General features: G+C 37.1%; 1 protein-coding gene across 2 annotated transcripts in view; it reads left to right on the plus strand.

The window, feature by feature from the left end:
* The window catches only part of timeless (timeless circadian clock), a 57,672-nt gene that overhangs the window by 20,571 nt on the left and 13,022 nt on the right, over positions 1–24,079 (plus strand). For both annotated transcript variants that reach the window (XM_052111560.1, XM_052111559.1), the window contains 14 exons: positions 1,598–1,701; positions 1,833–2,002; positions 3,868–3,987; positions 5,700–5,851; positions 9,098–9,195; positions 9,384–9,507; positions 12,793–12,994; positions 14,425–14,564; positions 14,683–14,768; positions 14,854–14,974; positions 15,091–15,173; positions 19,703–19,851; positions 22,020–22,224; positions 22,302–22,370. In XM_052111560.1, the coding sequence (XP_051967520.1) occupies positions 1,598–1,701; positions 1,833–2,002; positions 3,868–3,987; positions 5,700–5,851; positions 9,098–9,195; positions 9,384–9,507; positions 12,793–12,994; positions 14,425–14,564; positions 14,683–14,768; positions 14,854–14,974; positions 15,091–15,173; positions 19,703–19,851; positions 22,020–22,224; positions 22,302–22,370 (1,823 nt within the window). The remainder of the gene's footprint in view (positions 1–1,597; positions 1,702–1,832; positions 2,003–3,867; positions 3,988–5,699; positions 5,852–9,097; positions 9,196–9,383; positions 9,508–12,792; positions 12,995–14,424; positions 14,565–14,682; positions 14,769–14,853; positions 14,975–15,090; positions 15,174–19,702; positions 19,852–22,019; positions 22,225–22,301; positions 22,371–24,079) is intronic.

Consider the following 24,079-nt stretch of genomic DNA (forward strand, 5'->3'; position numbering starts at 1 on the left):
TGTTGTCTGTGAAAATCCCAAGAGATCAGCAGTTACAGAGATACTCAAACCAGCCCATCTGGCACCAAAAATTTTTCCAGATATGGGGGATTGACTTCATTGCAAGCGAGATGTCACTACTCGCAGCTGATCGGTTCAGCATCTGTTAGGGATCTGTTGCCCAGAGCAAAACCTGCTACAGAGCAGGTTAGCCATGCAGCAGAAGTTACTATGGCGATGAACACTGTTAAAAGCCAGCCAACCTTCATGGTACATAAAACCCAGGGTTGACGCAAACAAAACTAAAATTTAACTGGCTAGCCACCAAAACCAGGTTCATGGTATAGGCCTCTGCTTTGTTTACATCAACAACACATTTATTTATATATATCTTTTAACATGATTATTAAAGTGTTTTGTCAAAACATTAATCATGTTTTTAAATTATTCAAATATTTAAGAGGTGAACCCTGTGATCGCTGATGTGATTTCAATGGAAGACCTTTAATTATTTTTATAGTACAATTTACAGCCTCAGCAGACAATGGAAGAAGGCTTAAACTTTGCTAAGATTAAAATAGTACACATAGAATAAAAATATAAACAAAAAAACTCAAGGTGAATTCAATTATGATGGGGATTACATTTTTATTGAACAAGAAAGATGCAGTAATGTAACAACAATTAAGCATACAATCATAAGCAGTTTTTATCATTGTTTCTTTTTAATTACTTGTGTGTTAGTAAAGGCAGTGCTAATGGAGAGGAGTATACATTCTTTCCAAGTACTGTGTACCTAAACATTTTGCAGCAGCTTTACCTTATTAATTCAACTATTTGCCAAACCAAACGGTAAGCACAATATCTCCTTAGAAGTTTGATTCATTAAAGCATGAAAACCAGTATAAGCAGCGCTCCACTCTGATCATGTCAAGTTTTTTTTTGCTTGAACCACTGTTGTGATATGATGATGGATTTAGGCTTGAATCTGCTCGGATGATTCAAAAACACACTAAATCACGAATCCAACATATGGTCGACTGCATCCACAGTGGTCGTCTTTAGGCCTCTATATTTTTTGGATTGGAAGGATTTAGATTTTTTTGGCTTTGTCTGAAGTGCAAAAAACTACACTACAACTTTTTGTCATGTTTTTCGTTGTTAAAATAATCAATCCAATCTATTGGAAATTTCTTCCAATTTATTTTTACGTCAGAATGAATGAGTAACTATGGTAATGGGGAATCGAATACTCCCACGCTAAACCGTGATTGAATGCACCGAGGCGATATCCACCAGAGTTCAGGGAGGCTTGTTATGATTGGTGGATTAAAAGCTGAATCTGATTGGCTAAAGAGGACTTCTTTAAAAAAATAAAAAATGTGAATCAAAACCTGGCAGGAAGATCTCAAAATAGCCACACACAAATCCATAGCAAAGCAAATGACCTAAGGCACTCCTGCCTGCAGCCGAATCACAGCAGTGCTGATGTAGGGCCATATTGCACTCTTGCTCCTGTGATATTGCTTAAATATGTACATGTAAGTATAGAGAAGTAAATCCCAGTTAATAAGGATCAGGTATCTGCTTGTTTTTTATTTATTTATTTATTTACCAGAATGCACTTGGCTCTGAAGGCGTATCAGGAGCTGCTGCTGACAGTGAATGAGATGGACCGCTCAAAAGATGAAAACATCCGCCACAGCGCCAATGTCATCAAGAGTGTGTGCCTTTTTTTCTGTCCCTGATAAATGATTGTCAGGCTAGTTCAAAGTTTTAAACATTTCCTTTGACCTTACCATGGTTGTTTCTTCTCTTTGATAAGGATATGCTCCTGTTTGTCTTTTGTGCAGGTAATATCTTCTATATGATGGAGTTCAGGGAGATTTTTCTGACTCTGTTGCGTAAATTTAATGAGCAGGTGCAGCCACGCTCTTTTCTCAGAGATCTGGTGGAGTCCACGCATCTGTTTCTCCGGATGCTTGAGAGATTCTGTAAGGGACGAAATAATCTGGTGGTTCAGGTGAGAATTGATGCCTAAATCACTGGATGAGCAATAGGATATCTAAAAAGAAGATAAAGCATATACAGTTAATGTCAGGTTATGCGCTTGATAACATCACAGTGTTCTTTATACGTGTCTGGGACAGTGACCGCAAATGTGGACCGGCCGTCCGGTGTGTTCACGAGCGAGTCGAGTTCCGGCATATGATATAGGCGTATTTTAAGCTCCGCTGAGTAGTGACCAACGTGAAAGTATAGAGGAAGTATGAACGTGCCGATGGCCATTAACAGAAGCCAGTGATTACTTTTTTGATGGATGGATGTGCTTTTTTGGGCTTCAAAATTTAAGGTACCATTCACTCCAATTATAAAGATTGGAAGAGCCAGGATATTTTTTAATATAACTTTGTGTTTGGCTGAAAGAAAAAGTCAAATTCAACAAGGATGGCTTGTGTAAATTATGGGATCATTTTCATTTTTTGTTGAACTAACCCTTTAAGCTCATATATAGGCTATATATAAAAGATATGTTTGAAAATAGGTTTTTTGAGGATTATTTTTGTGGTGAAAGAGCTGATCCTCAGTGAAGCACTTTTAGAATCACCCATTTTCTTTTTAAACGCATATATTCACCGATCAGCCACAACATTAAAAACCACCTGCCTAATATTGTGTAGGTCCCCCTCCTGCTGCTAAAACAGTGTCAACCCACATCTCAGAATAGCCTTCGGAGATTCTATTCTTCTCACCACAATTGTACAGAGCGGTTATCTGAATTACCGTAGACTTTGTCAGTTTAAACCAGTCTGGCCATTCTTTGTTGAGCTCTCTCATCAACAAGGTGTTTTCATACGCAGAACTGCCGCTCACTGGATGTTTTTTGTTTTTGGCACCATTCAGAGGAAATTCTAGAGACTGTTGTGTGTGAAATCCCAGAAGATCAGCAGTTACAGAAATACTCAAACCAGCCCATCTGGCACCAACATTCATCCATGTGATTATCTAATCAGCCAATTGTGTGGCAGCCGTGCAGTGCATAAAAGCATCCAGATATGGGTCAATGTTCACATCAACCATCGAAAAATTACAAATACAAAAGAGAAATCCAGACTTTTAGCTCTGTTAATACTAAGGCGACTGAAGCATCATATCGCATTGCTTTACGTATAGGACTGAGTTTCCCTACCTCTCTCGAAAGGCTATGAATGTGCGCATCAAAAAGTAATTGTTCCCAATTATGTAGAGCGATGAAAAGTTTTCAAGTTCTCTAGGGGGAGGCTCAGTTTCACCCAATTTGAAAACCCCTGCTCTAAACGATTGCCACCTGAACAGCCCTAATGAGCATGTAGTTCAAGCAAGCTTTACTCAATAATACAGAGGGAGTGTGAACACAGAATTAAGAGAGTGAAAGTAACACTCACGCAGGATGTCCAATAACCAAGTGCCTCTACTCAGTACTGGCAGTTCATTATTTTTTGATCCCAGTCTTTTGTATAATATCAGAAATTCCATCTTTCCTTTATGCTAATAGTGTTTAACGCTGCTTAACACATGGTGAATTCTTGCTGCATTATGGGCCGTTAACAGGTGTTGTGCTCGTGATGACGTGTTTTTGGAGTGAGAGAAATCAATGACGCTCCGAATTTTAAAAATCCCACTATCCAGACAAAATCATGCCTCTCCTCTCATGTACTCTGGTCCCCACTGAGCATCTTGTGCATTGCATGATGGGCAGATGTCAGTATGTGAATAACTCAAGCTTTTATATGTACTGTAAGTCTGTGGAGTTTGTTTTGGGAAACACTTTCTGATGGGAAAAACTAAAACTATGGTTTAAACATTTTCTTAGCAATGACCTGAAAATTATTGTCTTTTAACCTGTAGAAAAAGCATGTAAAACGAAGGAAACGGAGTCATAAGACCCCTCATCCAGAGACCACCCCTGAAGATCTGGAGAACACATGGCAGATTGTTTCTGAAGAACTCCGAGCCACTGGATTTCAGGTGACACATTTGAAAATATCACGTCTCACGATAAAAATATATTATAAACACATCAGTTAAAGAATAACTGCTCAAATCCTGTTTTCGCAATGTTTATACATGAAATACTGTTGTGCCTTTTGTGATGTGTGCGTGTGTCAACTGTAATCACCATCTTTTTTCCATCCATATATCATCCAACATATCAAATAGTGATTCACCGAAATTAAATATTTTGGCCAAAACCGGAGACACTGGGCCAAAAACTGAAAATATATATATGCACACTAACTATCTACCTGCCACAACATTTAAACCACCTGACTAATATTGTGTAGGTCCCCCTTGTGCTGCCAAAACAGCACCAACCCGTATCTCAGAATAGCATCCTGAGATGCTATTCTTCTCACCACAGTAGTACGGAGCAGTGATCTTGAGTTACCGTAGACATTGCCAGTTTGAACCAGTCTGGCCGATATAGTTTTTTCAATACCGATAACGTTTATTAATAATCAAGGAGACTGATTACCGATATTTGGGACTAGGGATGTCTTGATTATATGGTTTTACTATTAACCACGATTGTAAAACATTCATGGTTAATTTAACCGTGAGATTTAGAAACCAGCTACCACTATCAATGCAATCATCAGCTATAACATGTAAAAACACCAACTCACATGGGCGAGTACTCCTTTAAATCAGTTTTTATCTCTGCCGGCCATCTGTATTGCTGCTCACTATATTTCTGCGCTACGGTGTACTGTCATTAAAATAACAGCATCTGTAGCTTTACTATGCGGCACGTTATGTCTTGGGCCGGGGGAGAGAGGTAATGCCTGCGTAGCGTGAAAATGCATTAATGAAGCTTGTTTGGTGCTAGAGAAAAATATTCAAGAATACAGCTCTGTCTATCAGTGCTATCTACGCCCTGGAGCGCTTGAGGTGTACACAGCTCCGTTGCTCTGTCACGCTGCTAACCTAAAGTGTAGAAACTGTAAGATGGGGCAACTATTGTCATGATGTCTCGTAATCCGGATGGAACAAATCTGGGCTCCGGACCTGGACATATATGACATATATAACCAATCTGATAGTACTCTGGGTGGGACATTGAGCCAGACTGCAAGCAGTAACATTTCAGAGAGAGGCAGTGGCATAAGAGCAACAAAATAAATTAACATTTATCAGCAATCAGATCAGACAAAATAAAGAATCTGATCATTAGAAAAAATATTAATATCAGATCGAATTATCGGCTAGGCCGACAATATATGATATGTGATGGTGGGTCAAACTAAACGGCCTCACAGCCTCTGGATACGCATAGAAAAACGCTATTAATGTGCTGATATTCAAGAGAGCGATTGGTTCATTTTGGGAATGTAGACTTAAATAGGTAACGCAAAAACTAACATAAAACACTGCATTTTCTTAATGTCAGTGTCTCTTACTTGATTTTAAAGTTTTCGTTAAGATCTTTGGTGGACGAAATTTCAGTGCATCCCTAATATTAAATGCACATTGGTTTTTAGTATCAGTTTTTTCAGTTATTGCATGTTAAAGTAGAGGTTTCTGTTCAAATTCTCACCTGAGATTTATGGCCTTTTTATTTATTTTTTGTCCAAAAATTTCCCAAAAAAAGCAATTGGTTAACTTTTGGTGCATCCCTAATATGCTGGATGAGATGTTTTCTTTGTTATATCTAGTGTGATGTTTTTGTCTCGTTGCAGTTATCAGAGAGTCTGAGGGAGGGCGCTGTGCCTTTTGATGCAGCGTCTGATACTCCGGTGACTAAGCAGAGAACTGAAGCTCTGATCAGGATTCAGGACTGCCTGATGTCTCGAGCTGCACCTGAAGCTCTGAGTTTACTGCGTGCTGCACGGTAACAAATCATACACACCTGTTCTCTATATCTGCAGACCTGCCAACCTGTATGTATTTTGCGTAGCGGGTACGCATTTTGACCTCAAAGTACTCTGGTACAATTTGTCACTCTAAACTATTCGAAAACTGGTGATGCCTCTGTGCATGTGCAGTAATCAAATCAAGCTACAGCTAAAGAAGAGTTTGAGTTTGGGTTCATTCCCCAAATAGCAATCGGGTATGATTGACAAATGCGCCTATCATTAATAAGAGACTGCAAATCGATAGCAACACAAAATTCTGCTCGATCCCCCTTCCACTCCTGCCGTCTTACTTACGATTTCTTAAGCGAGGACAGTACAGTAGTCACTGTACTTCTAACTCCTTAAGGTAAACGGGTTGGGGTGGATGTGGAAAGTTGAAATATTGAATTGAGTTAACTTAATCCTCTGGAGTCGATGTGATCGCATGGATTAATTTAAAATACTCCGTCATTCATGGTCACTCAGATAAGTGGTAGACACAATTCAGCCATGCAAATTATAAAATGCTCAAGTAATGCTGAACAATAAATCTAAATAAAATTTAAATCGCTATATGGCTTACTGATTATGCAAGAGCTGTGATTTAAATATTTCCAGAAATGTTCCAGAGTGAAGAGTTATTTTGAAACTGGAACTCCACACAGCCATTATTGTCTAAACCTCTGGCAACAAAAGTGAGTACACCCCTAAGTGAAAATGTCCAAATTGGGCCCAAAGTGTCAATAGTTTGTGTGGCCACCATTATTTTCCAGCACTGCTTTAACTCTCTTGGGCATGGAGTTCACCAGAGCTTCACAGGTTGCCACTGGAGTCCTCTTCCACTCCTCCATGACGACATCATGGAGCTGGTGGATGTTAGAGACCTTGTGCTCCACCACCTTCCGTTTGAGGATGCCCCACAGATGCTCAATAGGGTTTAGGTCTGGAGACATGCTTGGCCAGTCCATCACCTTCACCCTCAGCTTCTTTAGCAATGCAGTGGTCATCTTGGAGGTGTGTTTGGGGTCGTTATCATGCTGGAATGCTGCCCTGCGGCCCAGTCTCCGAAGAGAGGGGATCATGCTTTGCTTCAGTATGTCAGAGTACATGTTGGCAGATGGTTCCAGTAATCCATGTCCTTAGTCTGCTTGTCTTCAGCAAACATTTTGCGAGCTTTATTGTGCATCATCTTTAGAAGAGGCTTCCTTCTGGGACGACAGCCATACAGACCAATTTGATGCCGTGTGCGGCGTATGGTCTGAGCACTGACAGGCTGACCCCCACCCCTTCAACCTCTGCAGCAATGCTGGCAGCACTCATAAGTCTATTTCCCAAAGACAACCTCTGGATATGACGCTGAGCACATGCACTCCACTTCATTGGTCAACCATGGCAAGGGCTGTTCTGAGTGGAACATGTACTGTTAAACCGCTGTATGGTCCTGACCGTGCTACAGCTCATTGTCAGGATCTTGGCAACATAAAGGCCATCTTTATGTATAGCAACAATTCTTTTTTTTCAGATCCTCAGAGATTTTTGTGCCATGAGGTGCCATGTTGAACTTCCAGTGTCCAGTTTGAGGGAGTGTTGAGAGCGATGACACCAAATTTAACACACCTGCTCCCCATTCACACCTGAGACCTTGTAACTCTAACGAGTCACATGACACCGGGGAGGGAAAATGGCTAATTGGGCCCAAGTTGGACATTTTCACTTAGGGGTGTACTCACTTTTGTTGCCAGCGGTTTAAACATTAATGGCTGTGTGTTGAGTTATTTTGAGGGGACAGCAAATGTACACTGTTATATAAGCTGTACACTCACTACTTTACATTGTAGCAAAGTGTAATTTCTTCAGTGTTGTCGCATAAAAAGTATTTACAAAAATGTGAGGGGTGTACTCACTTTTGTGAGATACTGTACAACTTAGCCTAGTTGTGGCGTAAATGGGCACTAAGTCACAATTTACACGCTACTAAACTTAGGTAGGACCCTACATATAAACTAAATATTTACGGAGGCCTACGACAAGAAGTAACTGATGGAATAAAAAAGCAGACTCATTTAATAACATCAATGAACTCATGTTTTGACATTAGCCATCTTCAGGTAATAATTTGGCTATCTAGGAAGGCCTACATTTCTAATTGAATAGGGTACATTTTTAATTTGGCATATTTTAGGATGTTGACTAATATAGCTGATTTAGTTTTTAAACAAAATGTAAATCCTGAACTCAGACTTGGGTTTTACTCATATCTCATTGACAGTGTTTTACATCACAACATAATTGTTTTTAATTATTATAATAATTTGTTTTACATATGTAAATTAGGGATGTGTGAGACTAGTCAACTAAATGGTACAGCTGCTGCTAGTCGGCATTGGAAATAATAGTCGACTAGTCTGTTAATATTAAATTCACATACAAAATTTATTTACACATTGCGTTATTTTTATTTTTTTTATCATTACTTAAAAAATTATTAACACAATTATTTAATAAGCGTTTATCTGGAGGATGATTTCATGCTTCTCTCTTTCACTCGCGGTGTGCACAGAACAATGTCCTGATGAGCAAAACATGGTATGTTATCAAACCCTGTGCCCCGTCACACTGATGGTACTCAAAAAAAAAAATTCCAAGGTTAGCAGGTCTATATCTGGAGTTTGTCTTATTTATGTACTTTTTGCTACTCTGTAAAATTGCAGTTTTTATGGAAGTTTTCAACCTATTTAAGACTTTCTAAGAATCTGTTTAAGAAGTCAGCACTATATTTTATTTGTTGGTTAATGTTCGTTACTATTTTTTACTATTCTCGCATACAGTATTTTTTATTATAGGCCATGTTTTAAAGCACGAAAAACAAAGGGAACACAGAACATTAGGCATTATATTTTGTCATTATGAGGATTCACTGTAATATAATTTTTTGTTTGTCTTAGCTGTTTTGTTTTGATCGTTGACGACATTGTTGTAATGGCATGAGGTGATCATTATTTTAAAAAGGAAATCATATCTTGCCAAATTTTAACCAAAAACTTTTTAGCATACTTCATTAACCAACTAAAATCACATTTGTCATTAGACAGTCATGCTTTGATAAAAGTGACCATCATGTTCAGCAGTAATTTATGTATTTCAGTCATTTTATCTATATCCTTAGCTCTGTCTTTGTTTTCTTTATTGTGGAGGCACAGTTATGTACTCGTTATCTGTTTATTCGTTATATGTTAAATCAGGGCTGTTTGGCCTGAAGAAGACACATTTGGATCTGTGGAGGTCGAACCAGAGGAGGATCTAGAACTACTAAAGCAGATACTGTTCTCTAAACTACCCAGTAAGATCACAATACTACATAAGTACACTGCTGGACTTAAACAATCTCTGACAATACTCTTCTACTGTGCCTGATATCAGTGCTAACAACACGATACTACTACACCCTATACTAATCATGAGAATGCTACACTATACAATACGTGATGCTGGAGCAGAATGGAGTCTTATAGACTTTGTGTTGTGAAGGGTCAGTGCCTGTAGATTCTACTGTGGTGGAAGAAGAGGATGGAGTTGAGTTAGAAGAGGAGGAGGAGCTGGAGTCTGTTGCTCTGTCTGAGACGGAGTTCAGCTTCCTTGACTTCATCAAGAGGTACAAGAAGAAATATTTACACTTAAATGCAACACAGCTGACACCAATAGAGTTCATTTTTCATCTAACTCACCTTCTAACTTCTAAGCTCTTTTAAATACTGATAATGTTCTGATGCATATTAATTTCCCCTGGTCTTTTCTTGTACCTGCTATTAGGGGAGTAATGAATTCAATATCTGAATTGCTCCTATTTGAGTTGTTTATTTTTATATTGATAGCTTCACATAGTCAATCCTCTGTGGTCACCGAATGCGCTGGCGTGATCACCTGACTTTTTCCCTGATAACAGCAGAATTAAATACTCCATAGTTTTTGGTAAGACATCATTCGAAAACTATAAAAGGTTTACTTTTATTTGTGTACACTCAATATAACAGCAAAACATTGTGGATTTGTAAAATAACGAAAACATACAGGATGCGAAAACAAATATTCTCTGATTGTGCAATCCATATGAAACTGGCGAAGGCGACAGTCTTTCCCGTTTGAGCTCATTAGCGTTTTTTGAAGAAGACACTGTGAATTTACCTCAGGAGAAAAGCGTGATCCAATACAGTCTACAAAATCTATTATGTGTTTCATGGCCTTATTTCAATGACTTAAAAAATACTAACCACCCAGAATCTTGATTTTCTCAAAAATGCAAAAATGTACATCTCATATTCGGAGGCTCTTATGTTACAACACTGCTGAGAAAGTGATGCAGTTTATTTATTCATTTTGTTAATAATTCATGCATGACATGATGACTACAATCTTGTCAACTGTATTTGAGCAACATTTTGTATTGTTTTCTCAAAGCAAGTTATGGCATTTGGAACCAAGGTAGCCTTTTTTTAATCAAAAGTCCAAAAAACTCTCCAAACAAGAGATCTGGAGGTTTTACTCAACCTAAGAACTACTTGAATTTGTAAATGCCACAATAAATCAGAAACATAATTACATATAATAAGTAACAAGTAATAAGATCCAGCACTGTTTTAGTTGTGTGGATGGTAAATCAAGACCTGTCAATCTAAGTGATAAGTCCAATCCAATCTGTAAAACAGTGGCCTTGGTCTCTACACATCGTCCCTTCCCACCATACCCACCCACATACCTGAGATCAGAGATTATCTTATTATCGGTTTAAGAGGTTAATCAAGTTTGCGGTTTGTTAACTATAAATGAACACATTAGCTGATATGTTGTATTTAATTAATTTAATGTTGAACAGGCTAACTGGTTTTATTAAATATGCTATGAGTTGATAATTGTCATTTTCTTCAATCATCTAATTATTAGAATCTAAAATATGTTGCTTGTAAGTGTTTGCTTCAGCCAGTGGAAGGCATGGTACATGTGCCATTGGGAAGGCAGAGTAAAAGTAATCCATCAGACTCCTGTGAGTCACTGAAGTAAACCAGTTTGTTTTGGGTGAGAAGAAACCAAGATATAACTCCTTTTCGCTGTACATCTTGCCATTGCAGTCTCTAGGCACCATGTTTTCAAGCTCGATTACACTTAAATCACTATCACCAATGAGACGGCTGGTTTCAAGATTTATAGTGAAAAAGGAATGAATTTTTGGTCTGTTCTCACCAAAAACCGCATCAGATGACATTAATTAAACCACTGAAGTCTGATGGATTACTTTTATGCTACCTTTATTAGGGATGCACCGAAATGAAAATTCTGGACTGAAATCGAAAATCCGGGATGCACTTGGCCGAAAACCGAAACCGAAATTTTTACCTATTTAAAAAAAAAAAAAAATAAATGTTGTGTATAATTGTAGTAATTTTATACTTTTTCATTAATTTCATGAATTTAATGAATCTGAATTGAAAAACTACAAACCAATAAAATAAATCACACTTTTATTGAAAGTAACACACCAATATTGGACAAAAAAATATATTAAAACATTATTAAATATTATTCTTCATTCAGTTCTGTAAAAATCTAATTTTACAGATTTTATTAACAATTATCCAAATAATGTAAAGTTTTAGAAAACTATTATATGCAAAACAAGAGTCAAGAAATGAACTTGGCTAACATCTTTCAAAAAGTTTAAATATGCAACAGTAATTTTAATTGAAACAACAGGCAGAACCCAGAATGGCAGAGGGCCTCTATTCCACTGATCTATATATAACTATAATATATAATTATATATATAGATCAGTGCTCTATTCTGTTTATGTAAACGTATGTACACTTTAAGTGAAAATGATTGTGCAAAACAACAGTGCAAAACAGCAGTAATTGAACTAAATCCAACCTCAACTGTAAACGACAAATGTATCCTCAAGTGAAGAACAAGTGTAATGTAATTGCTATACACATCATATGACCGCTTTCTATTTAACTACAAGTGACAGGTTTCTCTTCAAGAACAAAAGTTGCTAAACGTTCTGACAGTCTCTCCTGTCAGAAAGCTCATCAAGAACATGAGATGCTGCACTGAACAGTCTCTCACTATCTGTGCTGGTGCTTGGGCAGATAAATACCTGTGCGCAATCCGCGCAAGCAAAGGAAAGCGGTCTTTGTTTATGCGACCGTAGTCAAGGGGATTGTCGCTTCTGGCGTAGTTCAGCTAGCTCAAGTTGTGTTGTAGCTGCGCTAGTTGTGACATTTTCCTGTAGAATCTCTTGCTGTACTCTGTATATATATATCTTGAAAGTTCTGCTGAATAAACACTGCAGATCGCAAATGTGATGTCCTTATCAGAAACTTTGAAGAATTTCCACACCGCTGACATGATCGGCCTTTGTTTGGTAGCGCTGTGTTAAGGGCTAGATCGATCCAGATTGAAATCTGAGCACTGAGGGGCGGGGCGAGGAGGTATATATTTTCGGCTCATATTTTCGGCCTTTTTTCTCTTTCGGCCGAAAACCGAAAGTGCTGAAAGTGCCATTTTCGTCCGAAAATTTTCGGCGGCCGAAATTTCGGTGCATCCCTAACCTTTATTTGATGTTTGGTACTTCAAAGATCTGATTACTATTCACTTGCATTGTATGGACCTACAGAGCTAAAATATTATCCCAAAAATCTTAATTTGTGTTCAGCTGAATGATATGTTACAGCATGACTACTTTTTCTTTTTTTAAACCCACGTTGCGAATTGTATATTTGTATGGTGAGCTATCATGGAACGATAATTCTTTACACCCCTACATGCTATTATCTGTGTTTGGACATATCACATTTATTTTATTTTATTTGATGATGTAAGAAGCATTTCTTTAAAGAATTTACTTTGATTAATGTTTCAGTTTTCAAAATTTTTGTTTGACAGGTTTGCCAGCCCAAACATTGTGCGTCCTTACATCATCCTGCTGCGTACGTACACTCAGAACTCAGCTCACACTAATCACTGCATTGCACGCATGCTGCACAGAATAGCTGTGGATCTGAAGATGGAGGCATTACTGTATCAGCTGTCTGCATTCTGTCTGTTTAACAAGATCCTGACAGATCCCGCAGCAACCACTTATCAGGTAACACAACACACACATTCATACTCCACATTAAAGTTGCTGTAAGCCATTTCAGTGCTTTGATAACTTTATCCACATGCCCATCCCTTTGAAGATATGTCAGATGACCTGAACGTCCAAAATGTTTGACAAGCAGAGAATTTGTGATTGTCTAAAACACAAAAGCTGTCACAGAGTTGGGTGTCATTTTTTCCAACACCTATTTTACTTGCATATGTCTAGTATTAGGGAATTATGCTATTCAAAAAATAAATAAATACTGTACTGCTTACAGTACTTTTAATAAACTCCATTTAATGAGTCGTTCCCCCAAATATTAAAAATATGCAATTATTTACTCTTCCGAATGACGTTCCAAACCCATATAACTTTTTTTTCTGTTGAACACAAAAGGTGACTCTTGGAGAATTTTCACACAGCGTTTTACAACCCTTACAGAAAATCTAGAGTTCTGGCGAATTAGCTGCAAACTTGACACTTTATTTTCACATGCAAATGAGATTTGCTGCAAAAATGTTAGCCATAAGTTTGTATCTCTTCACCGTAGTGGTGAACTTGCAGCAATCTTTTGGCCAGTTGTCGCAAAAGTAAAAAAAAATTACAGCACGTTTGTGACAAATTTGCAGTGAACTCTTGAGGGAATATAATGAAAGTAACTGGTTACTCTGGGCTGTCAAGCTTCAAAAAGGACAAAACAGACATCAAAGTAGTCAATGCATAGTTGGGCACTATATACAAGTGAATTAATATCAGTGAATTTTAAATGGTGTTTTCCAGGCCTGGAAAACTCATGAAAATGAACAAAATCTTAAAAGACATGGAAGTTTCTATAGTAACTAAATATATAATTACCTTAATTACTCTTTGTTAAAGTTTGTGTAGAGTAGAACTTGTGCACAAGCCATAGTGATGTCAGATTTTTGAGTGAATCCTTAACTTTGAATAGGTTCTTTTCGGTTAATTGGTCGAAGTGGTTCACAAATCGGTCAATGATTGTCAGTGAATCAGTCTAAATCAAGTCCAAACCACAATTAATAACTAATTAAAAATGTGATCTTTAATCTCAAATCAAGTCATTGATCAACTCCCGTTTACAGTAGTCAAATCAAATATTTACCTCATATTAGTGTATATTAATTTATATTTTACTTTTTATCTATACTTTATTTCTTCTGTAGTAGTGTACATTGAATACTTTAGTAATTTGAAACTTTATGCACCTCAAGAACCATGATGGATTCTGAAAGCTCTGCACATTTTAAATTAACTATAAACATTATCTACTTTCTGCTTTTTTTTGTCTAGAAAAGCAGGTTCCAGAACTGTTAAACAACTATAATTTAATTCAGTTTTTAAAAAATATATTTTTTTTTAAGTGTTAACATTTACTAACTCCTTCACATTTCTCCTTTTGTAAATTTTCCTGACAGGAGCTTGTTACTTTTGCAAAGTTTGTTATGAATCGGTTCTTTGTGTTCGCTTCTAAAAACAACAAAGCATTTGTGGAGCTGTTGTTCTGGAAAAATGTGGCTGCTGTGAGAGAGATGACAGAAGGGTACACTAAAGATGGGTAAGACTCTGACTGCACACGAGTGTTGTTACATATTTCATATCGACTCAGAGCTAAGGTCAGTGAACATTACAGAGTTAATGATGAATATTTTATTCATGTCGACATGTTTATTTAGTGTGGGCTCCAAGAAAAAAGCCAAATGGACACCTGAGGAAGAGGAAGAGCTTCAGCGCTTGTATGAAGAGCACAAGGACTCTGAAGGCGAGGCTACACTTGTTCACAGCGTTTTTTTTATTATTGTTTTTGTTTTGTGTGTTTTGAATAAAATTATTTTTGTACTCTTCAGTGCCTGATATTGTTGAGACGTTGATACCGTTGCTGAGCAACAGTCGTACAAGACGTGAGGTCGTGTCTCACATGGTGTCCATGGGTTTGGTGGACAGTGTGAAGGATTTAAAAAAAGAGAGGTATGAGTGCACTGTTAAATCGATAATATGAGCCGTAGACTGTAATATCAATTAGAAAATTGAGACTGATATTAAGTCTGTCTCATTGCCTTTTTTTATGTCTGTTATGTTATCAGAAAAGGCACTCGGATCGTTCTCTGGACTGAAGAACAGGAGCAGGAACTTCAGATGCTCTTTGAGGAGTTCAGACATTCTGATGGTTAGTTGTATTCATATTTTATTAGATTGTTTCCTGGTCAACAAGGTTAACACAGTCATAGAACCATTGATAATATCATGTGATTTTCCACCAAACCCTCAAAAGTTGTGGAAGTTGTAAACTAAAGCATAATGGAAAAGTCATGGAAATTCATTGGTCTAAAGGTGTGGCAAACCCGAGTCAAGTAAAAATGCTGCTACTATAAAAAAAAAAAATTACCATATGTTCTGGAACACAAGTCATTTTTTTTTATTTTTTTTCATCGTCTTTAAGGTCCTGCAACTTGTAGTCCGAAGCGACTTACATAAATATTGTAAACGTAACTGATGTTGGCTGGTCAAACACGCTGCACCCCAAAACACATATACTTACACAAAAATAGGTGAAAACATCAGTCAAAGAGACATGTAGAGAGGCTAAAGGGAAATCGGCAGCTGCTCCCAGGTACTAATGCCTGTTGCATGCAACCTCTGCCAATGCAAATTATCTGGGGTTTTTTTCTAAATGCGATTTTGAGCAGGTGCGACTTATGGAAAATATGCTACACATCTTGCATAAGTTTTTGTCTTGACTTTTGATTGCTGTACTTAAAGGCTTATTTCACCCACAAATTGAAATTCAGTCATTGTTTACTCACCCCTGTGTTATAACCCAATATGACTTTCTCTCTCTTTCTAAACACAAAGGGAGAAATTGTGTAAACAATATTGTGCTCAGTGATGTCATAAAATGGCAGTATATGGTGACCTCCTCTTCTAGATTTAAAAGTGCACAAAAGTATAATTCAGACATCTAATAAATTATTACATGAAACTCCATGACAATGACAATCTCCATGTGAGGTTTGGTAAGAAACAAACCAAAATCTAATGTATAATTTAGTGAAACTGTTGACCGACCGTTGCTCTCTGCTCATTAATGAGACTGAACTAGAGCAAGTTCAGACAGCCTCGGCTTGTGAAATGGGGCACAAGTCCGCTTGCCCCATTGTAAAAACAGGTCCACCACAGCGATAGAAACAACAGAACACAACACAGCAGTACACAAACCGAGATCCAAACTTGGTAAACATGAAGAGTTTGTAGTCGAAGAGATTAATTTCTATGCCCAGCCTTATTTATTTGAAATAGTGTACTCAAACAGAGATATAGACAGTGAAGGCAGCCACAGTCGCACTGTGTACTTTCCTGGTGGCAAATGACATGTGATACATTTTATATTTTCTATGTTAATGAGATGTTTTGTCCTAACCAGCCGTGAAAGGCGATGGGACGTTCTGTCGATCGCTTGGTTTCTTTTTTCGGCACCAAAACGGGTAATCCTGTCTGCTGTGAACTGGCACCGGTCCAAAATCTTTCTCGTAACCGTATACTGATCCCAGCATCTCACTAGCTGGTTAAAAAAATCATGTTTTTTGCGAGTTATGATATTTCCAGCCACACTGAATACACATCCAGAATGTGGTGCTAATCTCATCAACAAATTACACACAAAATGTTTGAGTTATTTGATTCAGTTTGCAAAAATGGGATTATGAGGATCATTTTAGCAATTTTACAGGTTAATAGATACTTTTACTTGATGAAAATATGATGAGAAATAGGAAACACCGCAAGATATTACCAATGCACTGACAATGTGTTCGAAGCAAAATCTTGTTTATTCAGATTAACCAGTTTTAGTATTTTGAGGATTATTATTTTTTATTTATTTTTTTTCGTTTGAGCTGAGTGTTGTGAAATGAAAGTGCCGATCCCTGGTAAAGCGCTTTTATAATCACCTATTTTCAATGGCATCAGCGTGCACACACACACACACACACACACACACATACATACATACATAGTGTTTCCCCTAGAATATTTTTCCAGCAGTGTTGTTGTGGGATGACCTTTTTTTTGCACACATCGATGGATAATTAGAGAAACGACCTTTATATATGGGGTATTCATGTTCATCTTATCATAAATGTGTTTTTATTATTTACTGGGAGCTTTTGACACTAGAAGGTAGCTGTCGTAATAACTGTCAAGTAATGAAATGCCTCAATGCTGAAAATTACTTGCACCTTTTTGTTAATCAGAAATACAAATAGACATTAACAACAGAACATGTACATAACTATCAACACTAATTCATCTTTACACTGTACCACAGACTCCCTTCTCATAATTTTCTCAGCCAAGGACCCAAATATGATTTCTTTGGTTTACCTGGGACTTTTACAGAAATAATAATGATTCTCTCCTAGATGCAAAAAAACATGTTAACTGAAATTGTTTTAACAAACATAATCAAGCTGCTTAATACAAATAGGGGAAACACTGTATAAATATGTATATACATAGATGTGTGTGTATGTATGTATGTACACACACGCGTGTGTGTATATATATATATATATATGTGTGTGTGTGTGTGTGTGTCAGAAGTTTACATACACTTTTTAAACACTCTACAGATTTAATATGAGCAAACTCTAGTTTTGGCAAGTCACTTAGAACATCTACTTGGTGCATGACAAGATTTTTCTAACAATTGTTTACAACAGATTGTTTCACTTTGTACTACAATTCCAGTGGGTCAGAAATGTACATACACAAAGTTAACTGCCTTTAAGCAGCTTGGAAAGTTCCAGAAAATGATCTCAAGCCTTTAGGCTATTAGCCAATTAGCTTCTGATAGGAGGTGTACTGAATTGGAGGTGTATCTGTGGATGTATTTTAAGGCTTACCTTCAAACTCCGTGCCTTTTTGCTTGACATCATGGGAAAATCAAAAGAAATCAGCCAAGACCTCAGAAAACAAATTGTGGACCTCCAAGTCTGGTTCATCCTTAGCAGTTTCCAAATGCCTGAAGATACCTCGATCATCTGTACAGAAATAGTATGCAAGTATAAACACCATGGAACCACACAGCCATCATACCGCTCAGGAAGGAGACACATTCTGTCTCCTAGAGAAAATGTAGTTTGGTGCAAATCGATTCCAGAACAAAGGTTACCCATTAAAAGAGGGTAAAAAAAACACAGGTGCCGATTGGTTTTAATATGTACGTATATCGTAAAACCAGAGGTCCAGTTCCTTTTAGTTTTCATCACTACAAAACATTGAAAGGAGTTTTTCCCTTGATACAGTAACTTTAGCTCACTCTCTGGGGGCTTTAAGCTATTAAGGCATGATTTTCTATAAAGCTGCTTTGAATCAATTATTATTTTTCTCAAGAAAATCATGAAAATTGTGAGTTCACAGTTTTTCACATTACAAACTAAATGAATGCAGTGCTGTTTAAGTTAATTTATTATAGAGCTCTACTTTTTGTTTCCAATGGTGAATCCTTGAATATGTTTGAGCAAAACATTTGTGGGCACTGTGTTTTAAACCATATCGTATATTGAGGCTTTGCATCGTATAGTGACATTTGTGTATCGTTTCATGCCTTATATTTTTAAACAGTGTGTGTGTGTGTGTGTGTGTGTGTGTGTGTATATATATATATATATATATATATATATATATATATATATATATATATTAATATATATATATAAATATTAATATTAATATTTGGGTTGCATGCTAAACAAGTATCTTTTGAATACAGCTTTACCATAATGCACTCTGTAGCGCAAAATCAAGAAGTCTCTAAAAAATATTTAAAATTAAAATGATTAATAATCATGATAAATAATCCACAGCACAGTTACTAAAGATCAAATAATTTATTTAACTCATTAAATTACATTATTTCAGGAATGTATTTAAAGTTTTCATTAAGTCTTATGTAAGTTGATATGTTAACGTCACATGCATTACCACTGGTGGCACTGTTGTCGCGGTGATGCTAGCAGCCCTAGTTTTTGCCGAGGGGTTGCTCTCTTCAGTAGGAGGTCTGTCACAAATACTCATCAGTTTGGAATGGAGAAGAGGTGACAGATGTTCCCCCTTCCACTATCTCTCTTTGATTGATTGAATACTCAACCAACCTCATTTGTTTCAAACAAATGAGGTTGGGAATAGAAATGCATCTATTCTCAGACTACAAACTCATCAGACATATCGGTTCTCTGGTTTGTGTGCAGCTGTGTTGTGTTCTGTTTTGCTGCAATGGACCTGTTTTTAGATAAACAAAACAGGTTTTCACTTGAACGGCCCATGTCGCAAGGGGGCTGCTTGAACAGTTGAACAGTCTCATCAGTTTCACTAAATAATACATTAGATTTCTGTTTTTTTTTTTTCTTACCAAACCTTAACATATGCTTTCAGAAAATCATGAGTCTCAAGGAATAATTTATTAGACTTCTTAATACTTTTACCTGCTTTTGAAGCTTGAAGAGTCAGTCACCATAAACTGCCATTGTATGACATCAAACATACAAATGTTTCAAAAGGTCTTTGTGTTAAGAAACAAAAAATGTAAATGCCATTATAACAACACAGTGGTGAGGAAACAATGACTGAATTTTCATTTTTGGATGAACAATCATTTAAAGACATTCTTAATTTTTGGTTTCTGTGTTCTTTCTGTAGATGTGTTGGGGAATATTCTGAAGCGGACCACAGCCAAACGATCAAGAGCTCGTATAATACACAAGATCCTCAGTATGGGTCTGGTTTCTGACTGCAAGGACCTTTACAAGAAGAGACGACGTAGGGCTCCTGGCAAGAGTGCAGGAATGGTCTGTCTATCAACATATAAATTCTATGATTGAGCAGTACATTTATAAATTTGCCTTTTAGTGCGAGCGACACTAGTTTGATTCAGTTTGATTCCACTATTCTTTGGTTATTTCTGTCAGCGAAGACAGACAGACACTTTATTTTAATAAATATCAACAGAAAATAGGTGGAAATAGTGTCTATGGGAGTGTGATTAAATTAAATGTAGTGGGGCTGAATGGGCAGTATAGAGAAGGGATTGGCTGTGCTGACCACTTTTCTGTGGTGGCCACTGTTTGGCAATCTTAGGAGCAGTGAGCATGATGGCCTATTGGCTGCCCTTCATTTGAGCTGAAAATTACTACAAATTGCAGTGTGGTGGGTTGTGACACCCCGTTTCCAAAAGTTTGACAACTTTTGGGTTTTGACAAAAAGATTTAGACTTTCGATTGGATCTGTGGATGAGGCCAAATTTGGAATTTTACACAAAATACATTTACATTTGTACTTCAGTGCATTGGCGGTCATAAAATTTCAATTCTAAAAAGAAGACACAGTGACTTTTATGCAGGGGCTCAAGTGAATCTGTGAATTGTGTATTGGTCCCCTGTGGGGACCCGGGATAAGATAGGTCCTCAGCACCCCCTACAACAAATGGGGTGACTTGTTTGCCATAAGTTGCAACCCACAACTGTGGAGGACGAGGTTCTGGTACTTGAAGAATGTGTTTTGCTGCGGCTACCTGAAGTCCAACACAGTGCTTTGGCTCTGACTTCACATAGACAGGAGTTTGAAAGGGCCAAAACAAGACATGCCCTGGAGGGGCTTGGCTTACGGTCAATTAAGTAAATGGAAGCTGTTGTTCTCTTTGTGCTAGTATATCATCTTGGTCCATTTCTGGAGGATATCTGCGGCTCTGTGCATCCACTTGAGTCCACTCTGCATCTCCCAAGAAATTGAAAAGGCTGAGGTTCAATCTTTTAGAATCTGTAATACCGGACATGCCGCTCACAAAGCTGTCTCCTTTTGCAATTTGGAAAAACATTTCAGGTATAGCAGGCACAGTGAAAGATGTGAAGAAGCTAAAGATTGGACAAATACTGGTGGAGTGTTCAGAGAAAATTCATGCTGACAATTTGATGTGTGCTGATATGTGGGCCAATGTTCCAATTAAGGCCAATTTTCATCCACCACTAAATAGCAATAAAGGAGTAATCCAAAACAGAGCTGTAGGATATGGATGTGGATGAAATAGCATCAGAGATGACACAATAAGGTGTAATGAATTTTAAAGAAATTACAAAAAAAAAAAAAAAAAAAGAGAGAGGATCAGATAATCTAAACTGATACTTACATCCTGATATTCAATAAACCTTAACCACCAGAAAGGATTCAATTAGCATACTTGAGTGTACCCGTCATCTTCATTCCAAACCCTTTGAGATTATTTGTCAAAAATGTCTCACCTCTACTGCCGTGACATCATCTTAAATGTACGTTTGCACCTCGTGTATTGACCACAGCGTGGTTTTGCGCACATCAATTTCTTTTTACAATTTGAAAGTCGTGTGAACAAAAAAAAAAAGTATCCCTTAGAATTAATCATCTTGTATTTGGCTGGCCAGATATCGGGTGGCTCGCCAGTGTATTAGACGTCTTCTAATACATAAAGAAGAGTAAGCCAGACCAAGTGCTCGTGGGGAAAAGAGTTTATTGAGGACGATTGTGTAGCATAGCTCTTCTGAATCTTAACCCAAGAGATACTTTATGCCAGTCACAGTTGTGCTAGCTAAACATACAGGATATCTCACAGGACCCCCTGAGAGGAACACAGCAGGTGACATCCACATGATGCTCCTGAGAAGAACTCAGCAAATGGGGTCTCACAGAAACCTCCTGAGGATAACCCAACCAATAGATTATACTCAATGAATCTGTTACATCTAAACAAACATAGCTGCAATGGATTTGAATCTGAGGCACAGTTGCAATATAAATTCATCAGAAATTTACAATTAAAAATACACACAATCATACATTACTTGGGAATCTCACGTTTACAGAATTTACAGGCGGCAAGGTTTTGTTTTGTTTTTTTTGTCTGTAATCTACCTAACGCTAAGATGTTAACTTGTTCAGCCGATAATAATATGCAACATATGAGTTCGCTGTTCTTTTTTTATGTTAGACAGAGGATGAGTTCTTTGCTCTGACTAGAAAGTCACAGGACGGTGACATGGAAAGAGATGAGGAAGAGGACGATGAGTCTGATGATGATGACAGTGAGGTGCACACTGGCTTATCTAGAGAAGAAAAGAAGAGCAAAGATGGAGCTGGTGCTCCAGAGAGAAACCGCAACCTGAGTGTCATGGCTCAGTCTCTACGAGAACAGGGTATGAGATCAGGCATGATTTTTAGGTTGTTTCTGATTAAAGACTGAAATGACCATTAATAAACTGTGTGTGTACAGGTCTATCCGGACCTGTTCTGTGGCTGCAGAACTCACTCAATAGAACAGCTGATGATCGTGAGGAGGACGGTGAGCACATCATTACAAACATCAGGAATTAAAGTGTCACTAGTACTATTGCTCATACTTGGTGTAAGAGGTTTAAATTCAGATGTTCAAATCACTAACCCTAACTTTTTAAATTTGTCCTGCACCTTTTGTGCTAATGACATAAATGATACCTCAAATTATGCAGTTAGTTGAGGAGAGTTGTGCTGATACTTTTTTAAAGTGATCAGACTTTTCATTTGATAGATTGGTCAAAAACTTGACACTTTTTTTAAAGTGCCTCTTGCCATACTTCTACAAGTTATATGCTGCAGTTATATGTTTATGCCCCACACTTTAAAATTATATTCCATTGACATTAATTATGAATTGCTAACATTTATTTGAATTAAACTGTTAAGAATGGTTCTTTTATCACAATCAAAAATCTTTGTGACATACTGGCAACCAGTAAACACCATGAGAGCATCACACACAGCAGAGATGCATTCAAAAATAAGATTTATCCTTTACAAGCTCCAAAACTGCTCTAGGGAACATCATTATTATCTATGATTTGTTGGAACATGCAGTAAATCACCAATTATTAAACAACTGAATAAAGTATCCCTAAAAAAAAAGTATCCCTTTTTGACTCTTGACTTGGGCCAGTATGCAAAAACCCAGAACTCACTAGCAATGCAGTAAAATAACTCTGCGACTGCCCAGCAATAAGGGCTGTCAAGATTACTTGATTTGTGTGGAAGCACTACCTTATATTTGAAAAACTATGTAGTTGTCTGTTAACACTGAAAAAAAATTACCTGCAATACCAAAGCTTTAATTCAGCAATGCAACCACACATGAAAGATGACACCCAGGTTTCACAGACCACCCGGATGCAACACACTGTCAGTTTACTTGGTAGTGTGTTGTGATAACTAGGGCACGGTCTCACCAACATCGTAACGATACAACATGCATCTCGATACAGAGGTCACGATACGTGTCCCCATAAAAGTTCATTTTTAACCTAATGTCTCCTGAGCATAATTTAGTATAACAGTTGTTTATTGTAAACCATAGCAGTTTCGGCAAAGATTATTTTACCATTCAAAACACAAAAAGTTACATAAAGATAAGAAAATCAAAATAAATAATTGTTACCATAAAGAAAATTACTTTATTTGGCCATTCATTCTGTTTTAAATTATTTTGTGCTAGTTTGAAATATTCTGGCTCAAAATCAAACTGTTTTTAAAGCAAATGCAACAGGTAAGTCAAAGCCTATTGTATTAAACCACTTGAGTCTTAACACAACTCATTTCTACACCATGTTCTTGGATTTAAAAAAAAGAGTTGTAAAATAATCATAACACGAAACTGTAATAAGTAAATTTAATAGAACTCCTATAGCCCACATGTTAGACCACATTCTTAAAATATGCTGTTCTAAGATGAAAAGACATATTATCCTGCAATTGCATTTACAACATAAAATAACATTGCAAAAAAGATGTCTGTTATACTTCACGCAAGATAAACGTGCAGTACACCGTAGACATAGTAACACTATCATTATATCTGACTGAATCCAGATTATTTAAGTACAAATCAAATTAAAAAAAGTGTGCACAGTATGCAAAATGTCAATAAAATCAAAAAGGAGTGATTTGTAAATGTACTTTGACTTGTATTCACACAAAAACAGTATAGAGACAAGGGACTTAATGTTTACATGATAGCATTGC

The sequence above is a fragment of the Xyrauchen texanus genome, chromosome 39 (assembly GCF_025860055.1).
Source record: "Xyrauchen texanus isolate HMW12.3.18 chromosome 39, RBS_HiC_50CHRs, whole genome shotgun sequence".
Lineage (NCBI taxonomy): Eukaryota > Metazoa > Chordata > Actinopteri > Cypriniformes > Catostomidae > Xyrauchen > Xyrauchen texanus.